This window comes from Vidua chalybeata, chromosome 12, assembly GCF_026979565.1.
Source record: "Vidua chalybeata isolate OUT-0048 chromosome 12, bVidCha1 merged haplotype, whole genome shotgun sequence".
NCBI lineage: Eukaryota > Metazoa > Chordata > Aves > Passeriformes > Viduidae > Vidua > Vidua chalybeata.
This window is the reverse complement of record NC_071541.1, coordinates 14,498,158-14,517,946: the sequence shown is the minus strand read 5'-3', so window position 1 is coordinate 14,517,946 and position 19,789 is coordinate 14,498,158. Positions and strand designations below refer to the sequence as shown.

The 19,789-nt window shown below is 57.6% G+C and overlaps 2 protein-coding genes across 2 annotated transcripts; one reads left to right on the top strand and one right to left on the bottom strand.

Annotated features, from left to right (window-relative positions):
• Positions 1-32: 32 nt before the first annotated feature.
• On the top strand, positions 33-3,500 carry GNAT1 (G protein subunit alpha transducin 1). The gene is made up of 8 exons (XM_053953563.1): positions 33-138; positions 1,577-1,619; positions 1,829-1,970; positions 2,042-2,199; positions 2,283-2,411; positions 2,495-2,624; positions 2,710-2,863; positions 3,100-3,500. The coding sequence occupies exons 1-8, from the start codon at positions 33-35 to the stop codon at positions 3,288-3,290; spliced, it is 1,053 nt and encodes a 350-aa protein (XP_053809538.1). The 3' UTR covers positions 3,291-3,500.
• Positions 3,501-4,895: 1,395 nt separating this feature from the next.
• On the bottom strand, positions 4,896-19,608 carry GNAI2 (G protein subunit alpha i2). The gene is made up of 9 exons (XM_053953761.1): positions 19,441-19,608; positions 10,929-10,971; positions 10,608-10,749; positions 10,249-10,409; positions 7,637-7,765; positions 6,365-6,494; positions 5,976-6,129; positions 5,427-5,633; positions 4,896-5,314 (listed from the first exon to the last, which is right to left on the bottom strand). The coding sequence occupies exons 1-8, from the start codon at positions 19,556-19,558 to the stop codon at positions 5,443-5,445; spliced, it is 1,068 nt and encodes a 355-aa protein (XP_053809736.1). The 5' UTR covers positions 19,559-19,608; the 3' UTR covers positions 4,896-5,314; positions 5,427-5,442.
• Positions 19,609-19,789: the final 181 nt, after the last annotated feature.

The following is a 19,789-nucleotide window of genomic DNA, read 5'->3' as shown; positions in this document are numbered from 1 at the left end:
GGGTGGTGAACCGCAGGGCTGCGGGGCTGAGGATGGGAGCCGGGGCCAGTGCCGAGGAGAAGCATTCCCGAGAGCTGGAGAAGAAGCTCAAGGAAGATGCTGAGAAGGATGCCAGGACCGTCAAGCTGCTGCTGCTGGGTAAGAGGGAGACAGCACCCTGGGGGACATACACATCCTTTGAGCATCTCACCCTAACAGCCCACCCAATGCACCCCTGACACCTACCAGTGCCCCTCAACCCAACCCTCACCCCTCAACCCAACCAGCACACCCCATAACTGCCCCCGAACCCAAGCAGCCAATCCAACATTCCTCTGGCCCCCAGATGGACCCCCAAACCCAAGCAGCCCACCCTCCCAGTTCATTCAACATTCTCCTGCCTCACCCAGGACTCTTAAAACCAAGCAGCCTACCCCAACATCAACCCCATTCCCAGCAGCCCTAAACCAAACCTCCCCATCTCGAGAGCCCACCCAATGTTTCCCTGATGCCTCCATCACCTTTAAACCAAGCCAGCACAACCCAGGAGTGTCCCCAACAGCCTCCCACTCCCAGGCATCCTACAACCAACCAACCCCTCCCCAGTAAAACACCCAAAGTTTCCCTGACCCCATTCTAAATCCAATCACTTCAATAGTCCCCAGGCTCCTGCTCCTAAGCACCCCTAAACCCACTCTAGCAGTCCTCCGACTCCCACAACACCCCAGTCATCCCAAAAAGCCCACCCAATGTTTCCTTTCTGGCACCTTTCTTGGCACCCCTAAAGCCAACCAGCCACCCTAACAGCCCCCCCATTCCCAGGATCCCCTAAACCAGCTCATCCCAGCTTGTTTGACACCCCCTACCAGGCACCCCAAACACAACAGACCATCTCAACAAGAAGATGAGATCCTGAGATCCAAAGGTCCTGAGATCCACCCTAAGATCCCCTGGCTTCCACATATCCCTCAACCCAAGCAGCCCACCTAACATCCCCCAAATCCCAGGTCCTCCAACCTCAACCAACCCATCTTAAGAGCCTTCACCAACTCTACCTATCACCACCCCAACCCATCAGCACCCCTGCTCCATCCTCCTAGGGACCCCTATGCAGCCCATACCACCACCCTATGTATGTCCCTGGAGCCCCCTTGTGCTTTGTGTCTCTCCCAGTCCTTCCCAGTCCCCCAGTGGTGCCTGAGGATTGGGGTGCTGTGTATGTGGTGGGGCCGTGGGTGGCATCACTGTCCTCACAGCCTGGCCCAAGAGGCATCTGTCTGCACAGCCACAGGTTTGGGGCTTTGGATGGTGGGTGGCAGGGTTGCAATGCCACCATGTCCCCAACCCCTCCCCTGGGTTCCTGAGAGTGTCCCTGGCTGAGCCACATCAGATCCCATTAGATGCAGCAGCTCAGCCTAACCTTAATGCCACTGGCACAGGCTGTTAATCCCCCTGCACACCCCGAGCCACGGATCTAGCCCAGCCAACAGTGCCTGTGGCCATGTCAGGCACCAAGGTTCTCAGTGAGCCAGCACGGGGCTCAGCTGGGAGTGCCCATGGCATGGGCACCACCATGACCCATGTTTTGTCCCCTTAGGAGCAGGGGAGTCGGGGAAGAGCACCATTGTCAAGCAGATGAAGTAAGTGCCAAGGGGGGGGTCACTTGATCGTGCCCACCATGTACCATGTCTGTCCCACACTGCAGCCATGGGGTGCCCTATCCCACTGTGCCTGACTCTGCCCCATGCCACTGCCATGGGGTGCATCCACTGCCATGGGGTGCATCCATCGTGTGGCTCAGCTCCACAGCACCCAGCTCAGCTCCGTGCCTGTGATCTTCCCTGGCCAGGATCATCCACCAGGACGGTTACTCGCTGGAGGAATGCCTGGAGTTCATTGCTATCATTTACAGCAACACGCTCCAGTCCATGCTGGCCATCGTGCGGGCCATGAGCACCCTCAACATCCAGTATGGGGACACAGCTCGCCAGGTGAGGAGTATTCCATGTTGGGCAGGGTTCCCCACAGTCCCCAGGCCCCACTGAACCCCTCTCCCTCACAGGATGATGCCCGCAAGCTGCTGCACCTCTCGGACACCATCGAGGAGGGGACCATGCCTAAGGAGATGTCAGAAATCATCGGGCGGCTCTGGAAGGACTCGGGCATCCAAGCCTGCTTTGACCGCGCCTCCGAGTACCAGCTCAATGACTCTGCGGGCTAGTACGTGGGGTCAGGGAGTGTGGGTGGGGGAGGCATGAGGGGGGTTCCAACCCGTGTCTCATGCCCACCGCGTGCCTGGCCAGCTACCTGTCAGACCTGGAGCGCCTGGTGACCCCCGGCTACGTCCCCACAGAGCAGGACGTGCTGCGTTCCCGCGTCAAGACAACTGGCATCATAGAGACCCAGTTCTCCTTCAAAGACCTCAACTTCAGGTGGGGTCCAGGCCCCCAGTGAGGGCTGGTGCCAGGGGCTGGGCAGGGAGTGGGGGGTGCTGACCCTCCTTTGTCCTGCCCAGGATGTTCGACGTGGGCGGGCAGCGCTCAGAGAGGAAGAAGTGGATCCACTGCTTTGAGGGTGTGACCTGCATCATCTTCATCGCGGCTCTCAGTGCCTACGACATGGTCCTGGTGGAGGATGATGAAGTGGTGAGGAACGCTCACCACCTCACACCCCCTCTGCTTTGTCCTGGTCATGACTTGGGTGTCATCATGAGGCTGTGTCCCTCCACAGAACCGCATGCATGAGAGCCTGCACCTCTTCAACAGCATCTGCAACCACCGCTACTTTGCCACCACCTCCATCGTCCTCTTCCTCAACAAGAAGGACGTTTTCCTGGAGAAGATCAAGAAGGCCCATCTCAGCATCTGCTTCCCTGACTACGACGGTGAGTGTGGCAGTGGCTGGTGGTGGTGGGGTGCTGTTGGAGGGTTGGGTGCCACCACCCCCGCAGGAGTCCCCCAGCAGGTGTCCTCAGCACCCCATGCAAGTGGTGCTGCATGAGCCTTGTTGAGGGAGCATGCAAGATTTACCCACCCGAGGGAGCACTGGGTAATCCTGGGCCGGCACTCTGGCGGGGGACACCAGCCCGGGAAGGGATCCTGCTCACTGCCACACCACCAGGTCCCAACACCTACGACGATGCGGGCAACTACATCAAGCTGCAGTTCCTGGAGCTGAATATGCGGCGGGACGTGAAGGAGATCTACTCCCACATGACCTGCGCCACCGATACCGAGAACGTCAAGTTCGTCTTTGACGCCGTCACTGACATCATCATCAAGGAGAACCTCAAGGACTGCGGGCTGTTCTGAGCCCCAGCCGAGCACCCCCTCCCCTGGGGACCAGCCCCACTGCTGACCCCATTCCACCTCCACAGCCATCTCTGCTTGCCCCCGCCCCCTGGGATTTGACCTGCTCAGCTCCAAAGCCACCCCTGGTGAAGGGGGGGGCACAATCTCACTCCCCCTCCCCACTAACTCTCCCACCAGTCAGCACTGTAGGGCTCCCAGTTCTGCTGGGGGTCTCCGGGGCTTCAGTCCTAGGGGTACTTAGGTGACCCTGGAAACTGCAGAGTGCTGAATACTTTCAGGTGCTGCAGGTCCCTGGGTAACCCTCAGAGCTGTGGGATATGGGGGTTCTCTTGAGTGCTGAGGGTCCTTGAGTACCCCTTGGAGCAGAGGGGTGTTTGGGGGTCCTGGGTGTCCCTAGGTATTTGAGGGATCCTGGGGTGTCCCTGGGTTCCCTTTAGAGCTGAGAGGTGCTGGAGTTCCCAGATGACCCTTGGCACGGGGGAGACTGGGGGGTTTTGGGTGCCCCTTGGTGCTGGGAGTCCCTCATACCCCTTGGAGCTGAGGGGTGTTAGGGGTTCCCTTGGGTGCTGGGGGGTCCAGGTGCCCCCTGAAACTCTGGGTGTTGGGGTGGTCCTTTGGGTGCTGCTGGGTGTCCATTGGTGCCCCCCTGGAGCTGGGGGTGCTGGGAGTCTCCACAAACCCCTCGGAGCTGGGGGTCCTTTGGGTGTGGGGTGTCCATGGGTGATCCCTGGGACTGGGGGTTCCTGTGGGGTTGCTGCGTGCAAGGGGTGCTACATTTCCCTCTGGGCTACAGATTATTGGGTGTTCCTGAGTACTGGATGTCCCCAGGGACTGTGTGGTACTGGGGCTCCCTTGGTGCCACCATGTCACCGCTGCAGAGCCAGGGCGTGGTCATGTGTTTGTTTCCCCCCCCACCCCACAGCTCCTTGGGGTAGGGCTCAGCCCTGCAGCAGCATCCCAGCTACACCCCCCAGGGTCCCACCATTGCCCTCACCTTCCACAACTAGGGGCTTCTCCTGACTCCAGGGGGATGCCAACTGTCCCTCTCCAACCCCTGGGGACCACCCCAGCCCTCCCACAGGGGTGAAGCCCCCCTGCCCACTCCCATGTCACACAGGACATTTCAGTATATATAATGTTTCTCTCTTTTTTTTTTTTTTCCTTTCTATATTTTATTATTTCAAACCACGTGAACGACTCAGTAAAACATCCTGTGGGAAAAGCGAGGCCGCAGGCACCGACTGAAGGGTCCCCCTGGGCTCGGGGGACAGCGGGGGCCGCTCTGTACAGCGGGCTCTCCTCGCCCAACGCAACAGCTAGCCCTAAAAACTAGGCTTAGAAAGAGGGGGGGGGATAGAGGCAGTGGGCAGCACCCCCTGCTCACCCTCCTGCCTGAGCTGCCCGTCAGAATGGGGGCAGCGAGGCGGGGTGGGGTGCAGACCCTCCCCCCCAAAGGCACACAGTTGGGGGGTGGGCTGGCCACGGAGGATGCCACCACCATGTAGCACTTGATGCTTTTAAATAGTTTGGTAAAAAGGTTTCTTTAAAAAGTAAACTGTGCCCAACCGGTGTGGTGTGGTTTTTTTTGCATGGTTTTGGGTTTGGTTTTGTTGTTTTTTCTTTATTTTTTTTTTTCTTTTTTTCTTTCTTCTTTCTTTTCTGGTTTACTAAAAGGAATGTCATCGGTCGTGTTTGTGGCTGGGTGGGCATCCCCGAGGGGACCCTGTGCCCCCCATGCCAGCAACACTTGCAATGTAAACAGTGAGAGCGCCAGGGCTCGGAGTGAATGAAATGGGGGCTGGAACGGTTGGAGGGGGTACAAACCGAGATTAAAACCTTGTCTTCCCTGGAAGGGCAACGCCGGCGAGGAGGAGGACAATGGTGGGGGGCAAACACGGCCAGCAGGGGGTACATGGGCCCTGCCACCATGCTGACACTCAAAAAGTCTCTTTACATGGTGGGTGGAGGAATGAATCTGAAGAGAAGCAGGAGTGGGAGATGGTGTGGTCCTTCCTTTGCAGCTCCTAGGAGAGAGAGGTTGTGAGCAGGGTCGGGTCTGGGGACAGAGGAGCCTTCACCTGAAGGATGGTCCATGACCACCCCATTTGAGGAGCCATTACTGAGACCACCACCCACCTGGGCAGCGCCACCCTCAGAAGAGACCACAGTCCTTCAGGTTGTTTTTGATGATGACGTCGGTGACGGCGTCGAAGACGAACTGCACGTTCTTGGTGTCCGTGGCACAGGTGAAATGAGTGTAGATCTCCTTGGTGTCCTTCCGCTTGTTCAGGTCCTCAAACTTGCTCTGGATGTAGCTGGCTGCCTCATCGTACTTGTTGGCCCCTGGGGAAGAAGAGACACTGGGCTGCCCCACAGTTGCCCAAGCCACAGGTTTGGGCTTGGCTTGGCCCTCCACAGCCACTGTCCTGTTGCCAAATTGAGGCTCCAGAGGCAGATAACCCCCTTCAGGACAGCTGCCCCTTGTGTTGCATCCCCCCACATCTCCCAGCTCTTGGGGCAACCCAAACACCCATCACACCTCACTTGCTGCCCCAACCCACTGCTCCTCAGGCACAGGGGAGCCAGCATCTCTGTCCCTAGCACCTCCTGCTACCCTGCCTGGGGCAAGGCACCGCCCACTGCTCCTGCCAGGAGGGCAGAGGGCACAGAGGGTCCCAGTGGTACCTGTGTACTCAGGGAAGCAGATGGTGAGGGAGCTGTGCACGATCTTCTCCTCAAAGAGGTCCTTCTTGTTGAGGAAGAGGATGATGGACGTGTCTGTGAACCACTTATTATTGCAGATGCTGTCAAACAACTTCATGCTCTCATGCATCCGGTTCTGGCAGGGAAGACAGCAGCATGAGCCAGGCAGGGACCCTCAGGCACCACCCACCCCACTGCACCCCAGACTGCCACCCCCCATGCTCCTGCCTGCCTGGGCAGGGGATGCCAATAGCCCTGCAAGGCTTGGGCCAAACTGGCCAGGGCACTGGTGGCCACCAGAGGAGGGGCTGCTCCCCCAGCCCCCCATAGAGGGAATGTCTCATGGCACTGGTTCCATCCCTATGACTCACCATCTCCTCATCTTCAGCCAGCACCAGGTCATAGGCACTCAGGGCCACACAGAAAATGATGGCTGTCACCCCCTCGAAGCAGTGGATCCACTTCTTCCGTTCCGAACGCTGGCCACCCACATCGAACATCCTGCAGCAAGGGGGTGACATGGGGATGGATGGCAGCTCCCACACCACCACCCTCACCCCATGCCTTGTCTCAGTGTCCCCAGCTGCCCGGAGCAGGAGCAGCACTGGGGAAAGGAAGAACACAGTGCCTCTGCCCCAGGGATTTGGCCAGTACTGAGGATCTGCCCCAGCTCCGGCTGCCAGGAAGTGTCTAGGCTCATTTCCCAGCCAAAGCAAATCCCTGATGTGAGCTGGGGCAGGATCAGGCCACCTTTCCCAGGGGGTGTCAGTGTCATGTTCCCCAGAGACCTGCTCCAGAGCAGGCACAGCAGGGCTTTGCCAGAGACCTTGGACCAAGGGGAGCCAAGTCACTGTGGACTCAGCAGGATTGTGAAGCAACAGAGCTTGGGGATGATCCCAATGCACTATGTGCCTCTCCCTCCACGGGCAGCAGAGGATGCCCTGCCTCCATGGAGAGGAGCCCAGCAGTAGCATTCCACATCCACTGCCATGCCCACTGCCAACTGCTTGGCTGGCGGGAAGGCTTCCCCACTGGGACATACTGCATTCCCCCCAGACCACCCCCACTGCCACTTTCAAAGTGCTCCCCTGGCAATGCACAACCAAGTGTCTCCATTCTACCAGGGTGGCATTGGGGTCCCTGTGAGCCCCCTGCATTCAGAGAGGTCCCCAGCAGATCTTTTTGACATCACCTCTGTTGCCATGGGACTAAATCCCCTGGGGATGTGCACAATGGCAGCTTTTTGCCTCCGAAACTGGAACCCTTATTATTTCCCATGCGTTTTCAGTGGAAAGCAACCACAGGGTGCCAGCAGGCAGCGCTGCCACTGCCTGACCCCGAGACCCCAGCTCCTGCCCAGCGCCCTTCCTGCAGCGGAAGCAGCGTCACAGCAACGCGAGGAGGGACGCCTTCCCTCTCCCCTCCTTGCCAGAGCCTGGATCCGCCCCCAGGCTGAGTTCTGTGAAGTGTTTTTGAGGCTGTTCCAGCTATTTCAGCGGTTTCCGCTCTCTGAGGCAGCATTCCCGCCATGAGCAAACCAGGAGGTGGGGAGAACACAGTGTGCACCCATGGTCCATCCCAACATGGGGAGGAAGGGGTTGTTTTGCTTTCAAAAAGGCAAAAGGGAAAGAGGTCAGACATACTTGAAGTGCAGGTCCTTAAAGGTGAAGTGAGTCTCTACGATGCCCGTGGTCTTCACCCTGGTGCGCAGCACGTCCTGCTGGGTGGGGATGTAGTCGGCACGGGCTATCCTCTCCAGGTCGTTCAGGTAGCTGGGGACAAAGAGGAAAGGTGCTGTGGGATCTGGGCTGTGGGGCACGACCCACCCAGATCCCATGGGATATCCCTACACTGGCCCAGAGTCTTCTGTCCATCTCCCAGCATTGTTCATTTGGGGTGGGCAGTGCCAAGCTGGGATGCACAGCAGAGGCCCCACGTGCATCCTGGGGTAAGCCCGTGTCCCTGCTAGACACAGGCAGGGCAGGACACCAGTGGCCAGGGTGACACGGGACACACAGGACCGAGGGACTGGGGGCAGTGTGCTGGCACTGGGAGCCCAGCAGAGGATGCAGCCAGGGCTGGGGGGCTCACCCCGTTTCCCTGGCCATTTGCACAGGGGAAATGGCAAGAGGAAAATATTCAGTGCTATGGCAACCAGCCGCAGTGCTGGCGGAAACAATCGATGGCGCCATGCCATTTATAGTCAAAAACACAAAGGGACAGCGTCCTGGGAGGAAGCAGGAGGCGGGAGGCTGGAGAGACAGGGAGCAGCTCCGTGGGAGGCTGCAGGCGTCCCGAGCCCCCTGGGGAGCATCGCCTGCCCTGCTGCCCACAGGGTCCCAGCCGAGGTGGTGGACGGGTCCCCACCATGCAACACCCACCAGGACTGATGAGGGCTGCCAGGGGGATCAAGGCAGGTTTTGATTTCTCCAGCTCACATTGCTTTAATTGGGTTACTACAAATGGGCTCCTTTAAGCAAATTAGGCTTGTCTTAATTAAGGCATTTGTGGCCCTGTAATCTGGTGAAAGCCAGATTACAGCCCGTGAGGCCATAGGGATCCTTGGCTCTGACTGCAGCACGGCCACTCACCAGCTCCTGGGAAACCCTGCAGCGTGTCAGGGCACAGCCAGAGCTGGAGGTGCCCCAGGAGCTTGCTGTGGATGTGAGGGTGGAGGACCTGCATGTTACTGCTGCAGAGCAGCTAAAAAACAGCCGGAAACACACATGGCCTCTGGCTACGAAAAACAGGAAACGCCACAGCAGGGCCCTGTGCAGCGCCACAGGCTCTTGGACATTGCATCAAGTCCCAGGGTGCTGTGAGCACCACCCTGGCACCCCAAACTCCTGGAACCCCAAGAGGCAGAGGAGGAAAAGGATGGGGGCTGCTGTGCCGCAGAGGGCTGGGGCACAGGTGGGCTGTGTGCTGGGCATGGCATGGGGCTCCTCATTCCCAGGCTCTCCTGTTCCAGCAGCACTGTGGGCACATCATTCCTATGAGATGGGCAAGGGATTGGCATCTCCACAGGGCTGGAAAAAGGCTGGAGCAACAGCTTGAAGGTGGCTCCTAATTAATGATTTTCCAACCCCCCACCATGTGCTAAACGCTCCATAATGGCACTGACAGTGACAGGCATTTGGCAGACAATGTGCAGATACACCTGCTCCAAGTGTGTGTGTGAGCTTCCTGGCACGTGCTGAGTGTCCTGTGCTCCCAAACCAGCACTCACTGCCAGAGAAATGCCAGTGCTGGCTGGGGAGTGATGAGGCTGAGCAGACAGGGGCTGGGAAAGGTGGGTGTGTGCCCGTCAGGAGGAAGTGAAAGCTGCGGGTGCTGGAGGAAAGAGCTGACAGGAGCTTCTCCAGGTTTGGTGGTTGCCAGGAGTTTTCCCGCAGTCTCAACTCCACAGTGACCTCAGTGCAAAAGAGGGACCTGACACTGTCATGCATGAGGGGACAGCTGGGGAAACCACTTGCCCTGGGATGGCAGTGAGTGAGTTCCAAGCATGCAGGATCCCAGGTGAGGCCAGGCTTGGTAGGGTGCTCCTGGCACACCACGAGCTCCCCCCACACTGCTTTACCATAAGGGGTCTGGGTGGAGAGAGTAGGAGGGCACTGTGTGAGCTGAACACAGACTCAGCTGTGTTGCTCTCTCCAGCAATGGTACATTAGGCAGATTAATTTTATTTATTAATCTCTTCAAGAATAATCCCAACCAGCTGCAGCAATCTGCCTAAACACCAATTTGCTGGGTAATGCACAAGTGTAATGCCAAGTCTTCCTGTATAAAACAGTTAAAAGAAAAAGAGAAGCCTGTTGAGCATCCTACTCATCCTCTTCAGACCTAAGTGTCCCCAGGGCTTTCCTTGGGAATTTTTCCTGCCTTGACACCCCATGAAGGGTGATGAGGATGGGCAGCACCCTGGCTGCACTCATGAGTGGGCAGCCAGTGGAGAGCATCTCCTGGGGAAGGGCAGTGGGGACAGAGCAGTGGCAGGAGGGGGATGCCCCAGTGCCCCCCCTCCCAGGGTACACAGCACCCCGCCAGAGAAGGAAACAGCTTTCGAAACATCCGCCTTCCCAGTTCCGCTGCGGCTCAGCCCCAGCACCATGCGGGAAGTGGCAGCACCAGCTCCTAAGCCTGGTGACGCCTGGGGACAGTGAAGAGCAGCCCATGGGGGGATTTTCTGCTGCTTGACAAAAGCACTGTGGCTCACAGGGCTCAGCTAAGCTGGGGCAGAGGAGGGGGTACTCACTAGGCAGCAGAGTCGTTCAGCTGGTACTCTCGGGAGCGGTTGAAACAAGCCTGGACCCCGTTGTCAGCCCACAGTCTCCTGATGACGTTGGCCAGGTCCTCAGGCATGATGCCCTGCTCCTCAGCAGTGGAGGAGAGTGCAAACAGCTGCCGAGCATCATCCTGCAGGGATAAAATAGCTTGAGCATTGGCATGGACTTATTGAAGCTCACTCACTCAAAGGACCTGATGGCAGCCCACCAGACAACAACAGGGCTTGGGCTGAGCCACCTTTAATCCTAGTCCAGTTTTGGGCACATCTGTTTTAGCCACCAGAACTCTCATCCCTGACAGGCATAGTGGGAGCAGGAGGGCACCCACCGCTCTGGAGGAGTCTCCAAAGTCAATCTGCAGGTTCCCCATCGCCTTGATGATAGCCATAATGGACTGGATGGTGTTGCTGTAGACCACAGCTTTGTACTGCCGGCACTCCTCCTCTGAATAGCCATCCTCATGGATGATCCTGGGGCAGGGAAGAGACACAGGCAAGATCAGCCCTTTGTGGGTACTCCAGGATGCTGTTCCCCACCCATGCTCTGTGGCAACACCAACAGGGAGCCTTCCCTGTCAGCCACTGGTTTTGGAGCTTGTGGCCAAGGCCTGAGCAGTGTCAGCCACAGTGACACTGCAAGGACCACTCACTTCATCTGTTTGACGATGGTGCTCTTCCCAGACTCGCCGGCACCTGTGGAGAAATGAGAAGGGATGAGGTCCTGTGCAAAGCCAGGAACCCTTACCCTACTGGGACAGCCGCCCAGCCCAGGGAGGGAATGCAGCAGGTGCTTTGGCCACTGGAGAAGCAGCATTAGCCAGAGCAGATGACTGGATGTGCACTGTGAATGTCAGGACCAAGAAAGAGGGAACAAAATGAGAGTCTGGGGGCCCTCGCAATAGGTCCCAAGGGAAGAAATGACACCTGCTCTGGGCCAGGAAAATGGCATCAACACACTAACATTTTCCCCACAGTTCTTGCATGCCACAGCTGATGGGCAATCCTGGCTTTGGCTGAACCTGGGAACTCCCCGTGACAAGGGGCCCAAGCTCTGCCCATCACGTGCCATCCCATCTCCCAGCAGAACCTGAGATGCTGCATCCTACATCCCCTCTGTGCTGGGGAACAATGGAGCACCAGCCCCACTACACATTCACAGCTGGAGGCAGCAGCAGCCAGGATGCAGGGATGCTTGTGCCACAAGGTACAGGCAGGGAACTCGGGAATAAGTTGCCACCTCCACCAGCCAGCTCAAGCGATCCCAGCGGGCTCAGCCGCCCCCGGGTTGGTTCTTAAATAGTGCGCACTTCCCAGCCTGCCGGGTCCTGTGCCCCAGCCTGCTGCAGAGGCAGCTGCCAGCAGGGAAAGCCAACAGCTTTTGGGGTCGTTTTGTTTTTCAGCATCCAAACGCAGGGTTCCATGAGTTCAGTGAGACAGCCAGGGTGCCTAAGGTTCTCCTTCCCCCACCCTGTCCCCCCTAGGGACGTCACCCGACGCAGGCAATGCGCAGCTTGGCCCAGCCCTCCCTCCACTGGCTGAGAGCAGGGAAGAAGCAAATCACCCTGGCTGCAAGAAAGGGGAAGCCAAAAGGGGAAGCTGAAAGGGGCATGTCCCTTGTCCCCTCTCTGTGCAGGGAGTGTCACGAGATGGATAAGTGCCTGGCTCATCTTGCCCCAGGACCCCCAGCAGGCTGAGGTCCCTGCCTCCAGGTGCAAATCCCAAGCAAAGTCCATCCCTGTGTCCTCTCACAGCCCTTTTTGTGGGTCCCCCCAGTGCTGCCCTTGACCATGGAGCTGCCCTTACAGGGGGCCCCAAGAAGGATGGTGCCAGCATGGTCACAGAGGGGGCAGAGATTATAGAGGAGGTTAAAAAAATTAGAAAAAAAAAAAAAAAACAGATTATGCTAAAATTAACTGGGAAAAACAGGGCCCATCATGCCAGCTGAGACATGGTGGCAGGGAACAAACTCCTTCTACGCATGTCACGAGCCTGAACACCACCCAGGTGACAGGCATGCATCCCCAGGGACATCACTGTGGGCAGTGCTCAGGGCATGGAGCACCCTGATGCTGGGGCCATACTGAGGCTATAGAGATCCTGTATTTACCACTTGAGCACCTTCCACGGTTCCCATGCTGTATGTGCCAAGGGAGGGGCTCTGCTCAGCTCAGAGGTCACTGCTCAGCACAGCAGGGGCTCTCAGCACTGCTGACCCATCCTCCCCCAGGACGCTGACGCGGCACCCGGCACAGTCTGGCCAGTGCTCGTGGTCACTGCTGGCAGCTCCTGCCTGGAGCTGGGAGCAGGGGGGAAGGACGCGGCGTAGCCCTTCATTTTTTCCCATTCAATACCTCTAGTTTCTAACACCATCCTGTACCACTGGGTCCGGTGGTCAGAGCCAGTGGCATTCACCCAATCTTTTCTCTGTGCCTGGACAGAGAAACTGAGGCACGTGTCAGGCAAGAACCTGGCTTATCAGCATCTCTGAGATGAGGTGCCAGACAGCCATCCCCGGCTCCTCCTCTCTCTGACCCTGCCTGACATTTTTTCCCTGCCAGGAGGGAACAACCCTGCCGGGGCCTCCTGCTTTCTCCCGGCTCAGTGACAGTCACAGGGTGACTGTCACCAAGGCTGGCTATTTCCTTGCAAACTTCCTCCACATCTCCCAGTTCCTTCCCTGCTCTCTGAGGAAGGTAGCCATGTTCCAAGTCAGCACCTCTGCCTCCCATCTGAAGCTTGCCCAGCACAAGAGATTGTATGCTTGCAGTGAGCAGGAATTTGGATCTGAATTAACAGCCTCCCTCCCCATGCGGGGGACCCTCCCCAGCCCCCTCGATGAGTGGAGCAGAGGGGAAGGATTTCCAATCCCCGGAAAACCCCAGCTGCCGCCCATTCAGCCCCAAAACAATTCCTGGGCTGGATGCCAACTGCCAGATTCCACCCTCCAGCCCAGCTCGGGCAGGACGAGGCAGTGTCAGAGGAACTCTGGACTCCTTTGCTGGCATATTGGGGGGGGTGTGGAGACCCCCCACTACCCTGAGCCGACCCCACGGCTGTCCTTCCTCCAGCCCTGCCTCTCTGCAGGAAGTGCTTGTTCCCAGGGCAGTGCCTGGCAAAAACAGGACGAGAGCTCTCTCTTGGGCTCATTTCCTCCTTTCTTTGTTAAAAATAATCTTCAAAAATTTAAAATAAGCAAGCAGCTGCCTGGCTCCAGAACTCCCTGCTAATCCACTGGCAAAAACTTTATTGAGCCAACATATATATCTTGCAGCCCATGATTTATGATGCTTTCTGGGCAGCAGATATTTAGTGCAATATATGCACATAGTTCTGGGCAGCACCTACATAATCCCTGTATTTTAGGAGCTGGCCACAGGTTTCAGGATCCATCTCACTCCACATCACTGACAGGGGATTTTCCATTTTTCCGCACGGCACCATCCTTTTAAATATTTCAAATATAGATGGAAGTAATGCATAGCTGGAAAATTCTCATTATAGGGGAAAAGCTGGAATTCAATCTGCCAGCAGGTCCAGAGCCATCCCCATCCCGAGCACCCAGAGGCCCATCCCCTGCTGCTGTCCCGGCAAGCTTTCCCAACCTGGCAAACAGCAGCTATTATTTGAGCATGAATTTACAGATGGGTTTTAGCTCTGGACAAACCCACCAATCCCCTTCCCTGCAGGACAGACAGACGGTAGGACAGAGGGACGGCTGCAGAGCCCACCCCCCTTGGCACCTGTGGGGTCCCCACCATCAAATGGGACAGACAAAAGGGTGTGTTAAAAGCAGAGTTACCCTAAAGACTCTAATAACAAAAAGAGATTCCCCTCGACATTTTCCTTCCTACCCAAAATAGATGGAAAATTGCTGTAAAAATAATCACATTTTTTTAAAACCCCACAGTGACACAGGGCGTTTTTCCCAAGGGCCATCCCATTCCAGCACAGGGCTGGCTGCTTCCCAGAAGGAGCCGTGCATCGTTGGCTGGTGGAATGCCACGTCCTCAGGCAGGACCTCAAAAAATTCGGGGGGTGCAGACCCCCTGTCCAAGGCAGCTGATAGAAATTAAAAAAAAAAACCACAAAAATAAATAAAATAGAAATAAATTGGCAGCACGAAGGATGCTCAGGGCACACAGGGAGGAGGTGGGCTAGGGGTGGTTTCCCAGGGGGAGCATGGAAAATGCACCCCAGTGCCAACAAGGGCTGCCGGTGTCCACAAGCTGGACAAAACTATCCTTGTGCTGGGCTTTTTCCAGCAATCCTGAAACTTTGCTGCTCTGTTTCTGCCCCTGCCATGGCCAGAGTGGTCCCTCTCCCCTGGCACCACTGCTACCATGTGCCCCCAGGTCTGAGTGCCATTATCTTGTCCTGACAGGACGGGGCCTCACCCTCTGGCACAGCCGGGATGCTGCCGGCACCTGAATCCCTCCGGCCGGGTTTTCCACCAGCGGGATGGAGAATTACTCAGCTCCCCCAGCTCCGGTGATTCAAGCAGTCTCCGGCCCGGAAACCTGCACTCCAGCCTGGAGCAGGAAACCCGGTGGCTGCGGAAAGGCCAGGCCAGCCCTGGCTACAGCAACAGCGCTTGGGGACACTGTGATCCCAGCCCTGGGTAGGCTCAGACCATGGGACACAGTAAAGCTACACATATATATAAATATATATACATATCTTCACCTATATGTGCTTTTTGATACATAGAAATCAATGTATATGTTGCTCCATTAAAAAAAAGTAAGATGTTAAAATAAGTTAAAATACAAAAAAAGTTAAAATATATTTTTACAGATGTACATTAGAAATGCATTTTATATGTTAATCATATACATATAAGCCTTCTTCTTGCCCTAGGCAGAGTCTAAGTGCTCATCTTGGAGCAGAGGGCAGCTGCTGGCCCCTAGGACATCACCAGTGGGGGAATTGTAGTGACCCATCCCATCCCAACCTATCCCAAGCCCATACACCAGCTTCAGGGGGTTGGACATCAGGTCCCTCTTCATCTAACAGCACTGAGTTCTTCCCTGGTCCCCCTCATGGTGACACCTCCTAGCCCATGGCAAAAAACAGCACTGGGGCTCTCAGCGTCCCCACTGAATGGAGGACCCAACCCCTCCAAAAGCCAGCACTGAGGAAGGAGTGGGGACAGAAACAACCCCCCAAGACAGGACCAAGCACAGCAAAGTAGGCAGCTCACAAAGAACCCAGGGCAATTCTGGGGCCACACAACCTCTGAAAGTCACAGCTGGTCCCTCCCTTCCTCTATTTTTATGCAAGCCCCAAAAAAAAACCCTAAAAAAAAAAAAAAAAAAACCCGCTTCCGAGCCGTGCCCGGCCCCTGTCTGTCCCAGGCAGGATCTGGTACAGGCAGTTCCTACACGACGTACCCTGGTGCCACCACGCCAGCAAGGGCAGTGTCCTCATCCCAGGGTCTGCACCTAGAGCAAACCCCTGGGGATTATCATCATCAACCCACCAGCGCCTTCTCCACCTCTAACATAGCTGAGAAATCCTTTACTTTCCTCATCCTCCAAAGACAAGGAATAGGGGCTTTGAGCACAGCAATCACTTGCCTGCTGCCAATCCTGAATCCCCCTGGAGCATCCCAGCTCCCACAGGCAAGGAGATGGGTTGGCCAGAACACTGCTGCCCAGCAGAAACAGCCAGTGACTGCAGGGCTTTGTGTCCTAGCCGTGGTGAGGAGCTGACAGCGGCACCAGGAAGTGTTGGAAGTATGGGGCAGATGCTCCAGGTGCTTTTAGGTGTTGGTAATGGCTCCTGGCCCCCTCTCCAGCACCAAAACCGTGGGAGACTGCTGGTTTCCAGTAGCAGGGAGGGACACATTCTTTGTTTGGGGGGAACTGCTTTGCCTGGGGGATATTGCTTCATTTGGGCCTTCTCCTCATCACAGACTGGAGCTTCAAACTATCTGACACACACTCATTTTGCCAGAGCAAACAGCAGAGGAAAACCTGAAGGCACGGGCAGGTGCCACAGCAGAGCAGTGCTGTGCCCACACCTGCAGAGCCGTGTGCCACTGCGGGGTCCTGGCTGCCCCCACTGCACTGACAGTGTGTCCATTCCTCTCCAGCTCACGCACCACGGCAGAGGAAAGGCAGGAGGCAGCTCACGGCCACATACAGAGCACAGCACAGATCTGAGGCACCTGCAGCAGTCAGCCCCAAGCCTTCTCTGCTCCTACACTCCTGATGCCATCACCACATACCAAGACCAGTGCCTTCCACTCACACCATGCCCTGCCTGGCTGTGGTGCCCCAGCTCCAAAGTTCGGCTGTGGGACACCATGAGTTGACACCAAAAACTATGCCACACTTTGAAGAGACATTTCCTCCTCATGTTGTAGATTGATGCAGCACAAAGGGTGAAGCTGTTTTTCTCTTTAGTTTTTCTCTTCCTTTTTCTGGAGGAGGCAGGAGGGCTGCAGCCCCCACAGAGGACCCTGGAGCTCACTGTGGGTGATGAGGAGCTGAGGTGCTCACCCAAAAGCATGTGAGGCCTCAGGTCTCCTCAAAGCTTCCCCTGACCATGGGAAAAAAAAAAAAAGCCATATGAAGGGTGAGCAGCAGGGAGGTGGGAGCATCCCTCTAGCACTGCCATCCCACCTCACAGAGGGGACATGTCACAAGCAGCAGCCCCCAGGGGGGCAGTGCTGGCCCCACCTGCCGGCTTGGGAGGATTTTCCGGCCAAGGCTCAGCTCGGAAATGGGCAGCGCTGACCCAAGGCTCTAGTGCTATTGACACCTCAACAGCTGCAAGGGGAAGAAAAAACCATTTTTTTAAATGTACAAAAAGAGCCATTTTGTTCTATTTTTGGCTTTAGAAAGCAGCTGAGATCAGAAATGCCGCTCGTAAACACTGGCCCCAGCAGAAAGGAGTGCAGACATCCTCTTCCTCCTGCCTCCACTTCAGGACAGAGCAAGACCCAGGAAAGGGATGTCAGCTAGTCAGCCTACACCATAATCCTTGTCACCCAGCGAGCCCACAGCTGCTTCTCAGTGATGCTTGGCACCAACAGGATGGGCCCTCCCTACCTGGGCACTCACAGCTCACAGCACCAGGGTGATACTGCCTGGGTGGTCCTGGACAGTCCCAGGAGCCTCCCGAGGCTGGAGGCGCCAAACCTCCTTGGCCAGCTACCTCCCCATGACTTCCCACCAGGCAGTGGGCTGAGAGGAGCAGACCTGGCATCAAGGCCAGCACGGGAGCAGCTCATGACAAAGAGCTACCACGTGCTTCTCCACTATCCCACATATCCCATGACAGGGTTCCACTCCCCTCGCTCTCCCTTCCACAGAAAAAAAATGGGGCAGTGAGTGCACCCAACCATCGAGCCCCCCCATACAGCAGAGATCCCCTCCCAGTGTCTCCAGGATGTGTTTTGCTGCCAGCACTGCTCATGCCAAGGCAAAAAGAATCAAAATAAAATAAAAAAGAGACGCACTCTGATAAAGGAGCATTTTAAGGCATTAATTATGTATTTCTCAAGGCAGGCAGGGGTTGAGCAAATAAAGGCCTGCCGGATTTCAGCGTGACTTCCTGCTGCTGGCAGCTTCCTCTGCAGACAGCAGATGAGTCCAAAGACATTTTCTGTCAGGGTTCCCTCTGTCCCGCTGCCCCTCGGTGCCATGGGAGCATCCCACGCTCCCACCTCGCACCTGGAGGGAGGCCCTCCCTGGGAATTTCGCAAAGGGAATAAAAAGCCCAACTGGAAGTCATTAAGAGAAATAATGAATTAAAATAACGAAGTGCTGCCTTGCCCGCAGGCACAGGGCAGGGCTGTGAACGCCCCTGGGCGCACCACCAGGGTGCTTTGAAGAGCGAAAGCCCGTTATCAGTACCAAAATCGAGTGTCCCTGAGGCAGAGAGCCCGTGGGCTGTGGGGGGCCCTGCCCACGGCAGGCAATGGCCCAAGCCCCCCAAACCCCCATGGAGAGGGCAGGGTGATGGAGAGGCTCGGGCCTGCCCCAGTGCTCCAGTGGGGAAGGCACGGGGCAATGGGTGCCTGTCAGCCCCGTTACCTCCATCACAGCCAGAGGCCAGGGTAAGAGGAGCCCATGGAGGAGTCCAGGGATCCTGGGCAGGTGGGACAGGGTGCCCGAGCTTGCAGGACCTTTGCGGGGGGGGGGCATCCACCAGGAGAGTGGTGATGCCCCCACCTTTGTCCCAAAGGGATATGTCCAGATTGGACACTGACAGGGGGAGACAATACCATCGTGGAGTGGCAGCTATTCCTGGGGGGATCCCCACCTCCCAGGGTGGGGTGGCACCCTCTCTGAGGGGCACCCAAGGCTTGCGTAGGGCCACTACCCTACTGCCAGGGGCATGCCCAAAGCTCACAGAGGGGTGGGGGAAGAACCCCACTCTGGAGGGGACCCAGGGTCTGCTGTGGGTACAGGGCTCTGTTCCTGTGGGGAAACCCTGGGAGGTGGTCTGGGGCCAACACCCCACTCCTGGGGGGAATCGGATGGAGTCAACATCTCAGTCCTGCGGGGAGAGACACTGGGAGCTGGGATGAGATCAACATCCCATTCCTGGAGAGAGGGGGGGGGGATCCGTGGGAACTGGGATAAGATCAATAACCCCCTCCTGGAGGGAATCTCTAGGATCTCGGATTGGATCAACATCTCATTCCTGCGGGGGCGGGGGGGATGCCTGAGACGGGATCAACACTCCAGTCCTGGGGAGGATGCCTGGGAGGTGGGATAGGATCAACACCCGATTCCTGGGAGGATCCCCGGGACAGGACCAACACCCCAGTCCCAGGAGAGATCCCTGGGACCTGGGATGGAATCAACACCCGACTCCAGGGGGAAATCCTAAGGCCTGCTGCTCCATCCATGGGGGGGAACCCGGAAGCCTGGGGCGGGGCAGGCCCCCGTTCCCGGGGCATCCCCGCGGCCCGAGATGGAGCCCAGAGCTCGCTGCGGGGAGAACCCAAGCCTGGGCTGAGGCCAGCATCCCACTCACGGGGGATCTCCGGGGCGGGGCGGGGCACTCCTGGCGCTGGTACCCAGAATCGCCCCGGGGCAGGGGGGGGGGGCGCGGAGGTGGCGAGGCCGCCCGGTTCCGGCAGGGCCGGGCCGAGCCGGGCGAAGAAGCCAAGATGGGGGGCCCGAGGGTGGGGCCCGGGGGTCTTACCCAGCAGTAGCAGTTTCACCTCGCGCGCCGCCTTCTCGCCGTCCTCCCGCAGGTTCTTGTCGATCATGCGGGAGCGCTCGGCGGCCGCCTTGTCCTCGGCGCTCACGGTGCAGCCCATGGCGGCGGCGGCGGCGGCTGCTGCGCGCGCCCGCGGCTCTGCCGGCCCGGCCCGGCCCGCCCCGACAGGCCCCGCCCCGCGCGCCCCGGGGGCGGGGCCAATGGCGCAGCCAATGGGCGGGGCGCTGGCGGGGCGGGGCTGGCGGGGCGAGGCCGCTCGCTGTCGGCGCGCGGGCCCTCAGGCGGCAGCGGCGGGTAACGGCGGCGGGGCGGGGACACACGGGCTGTGAGG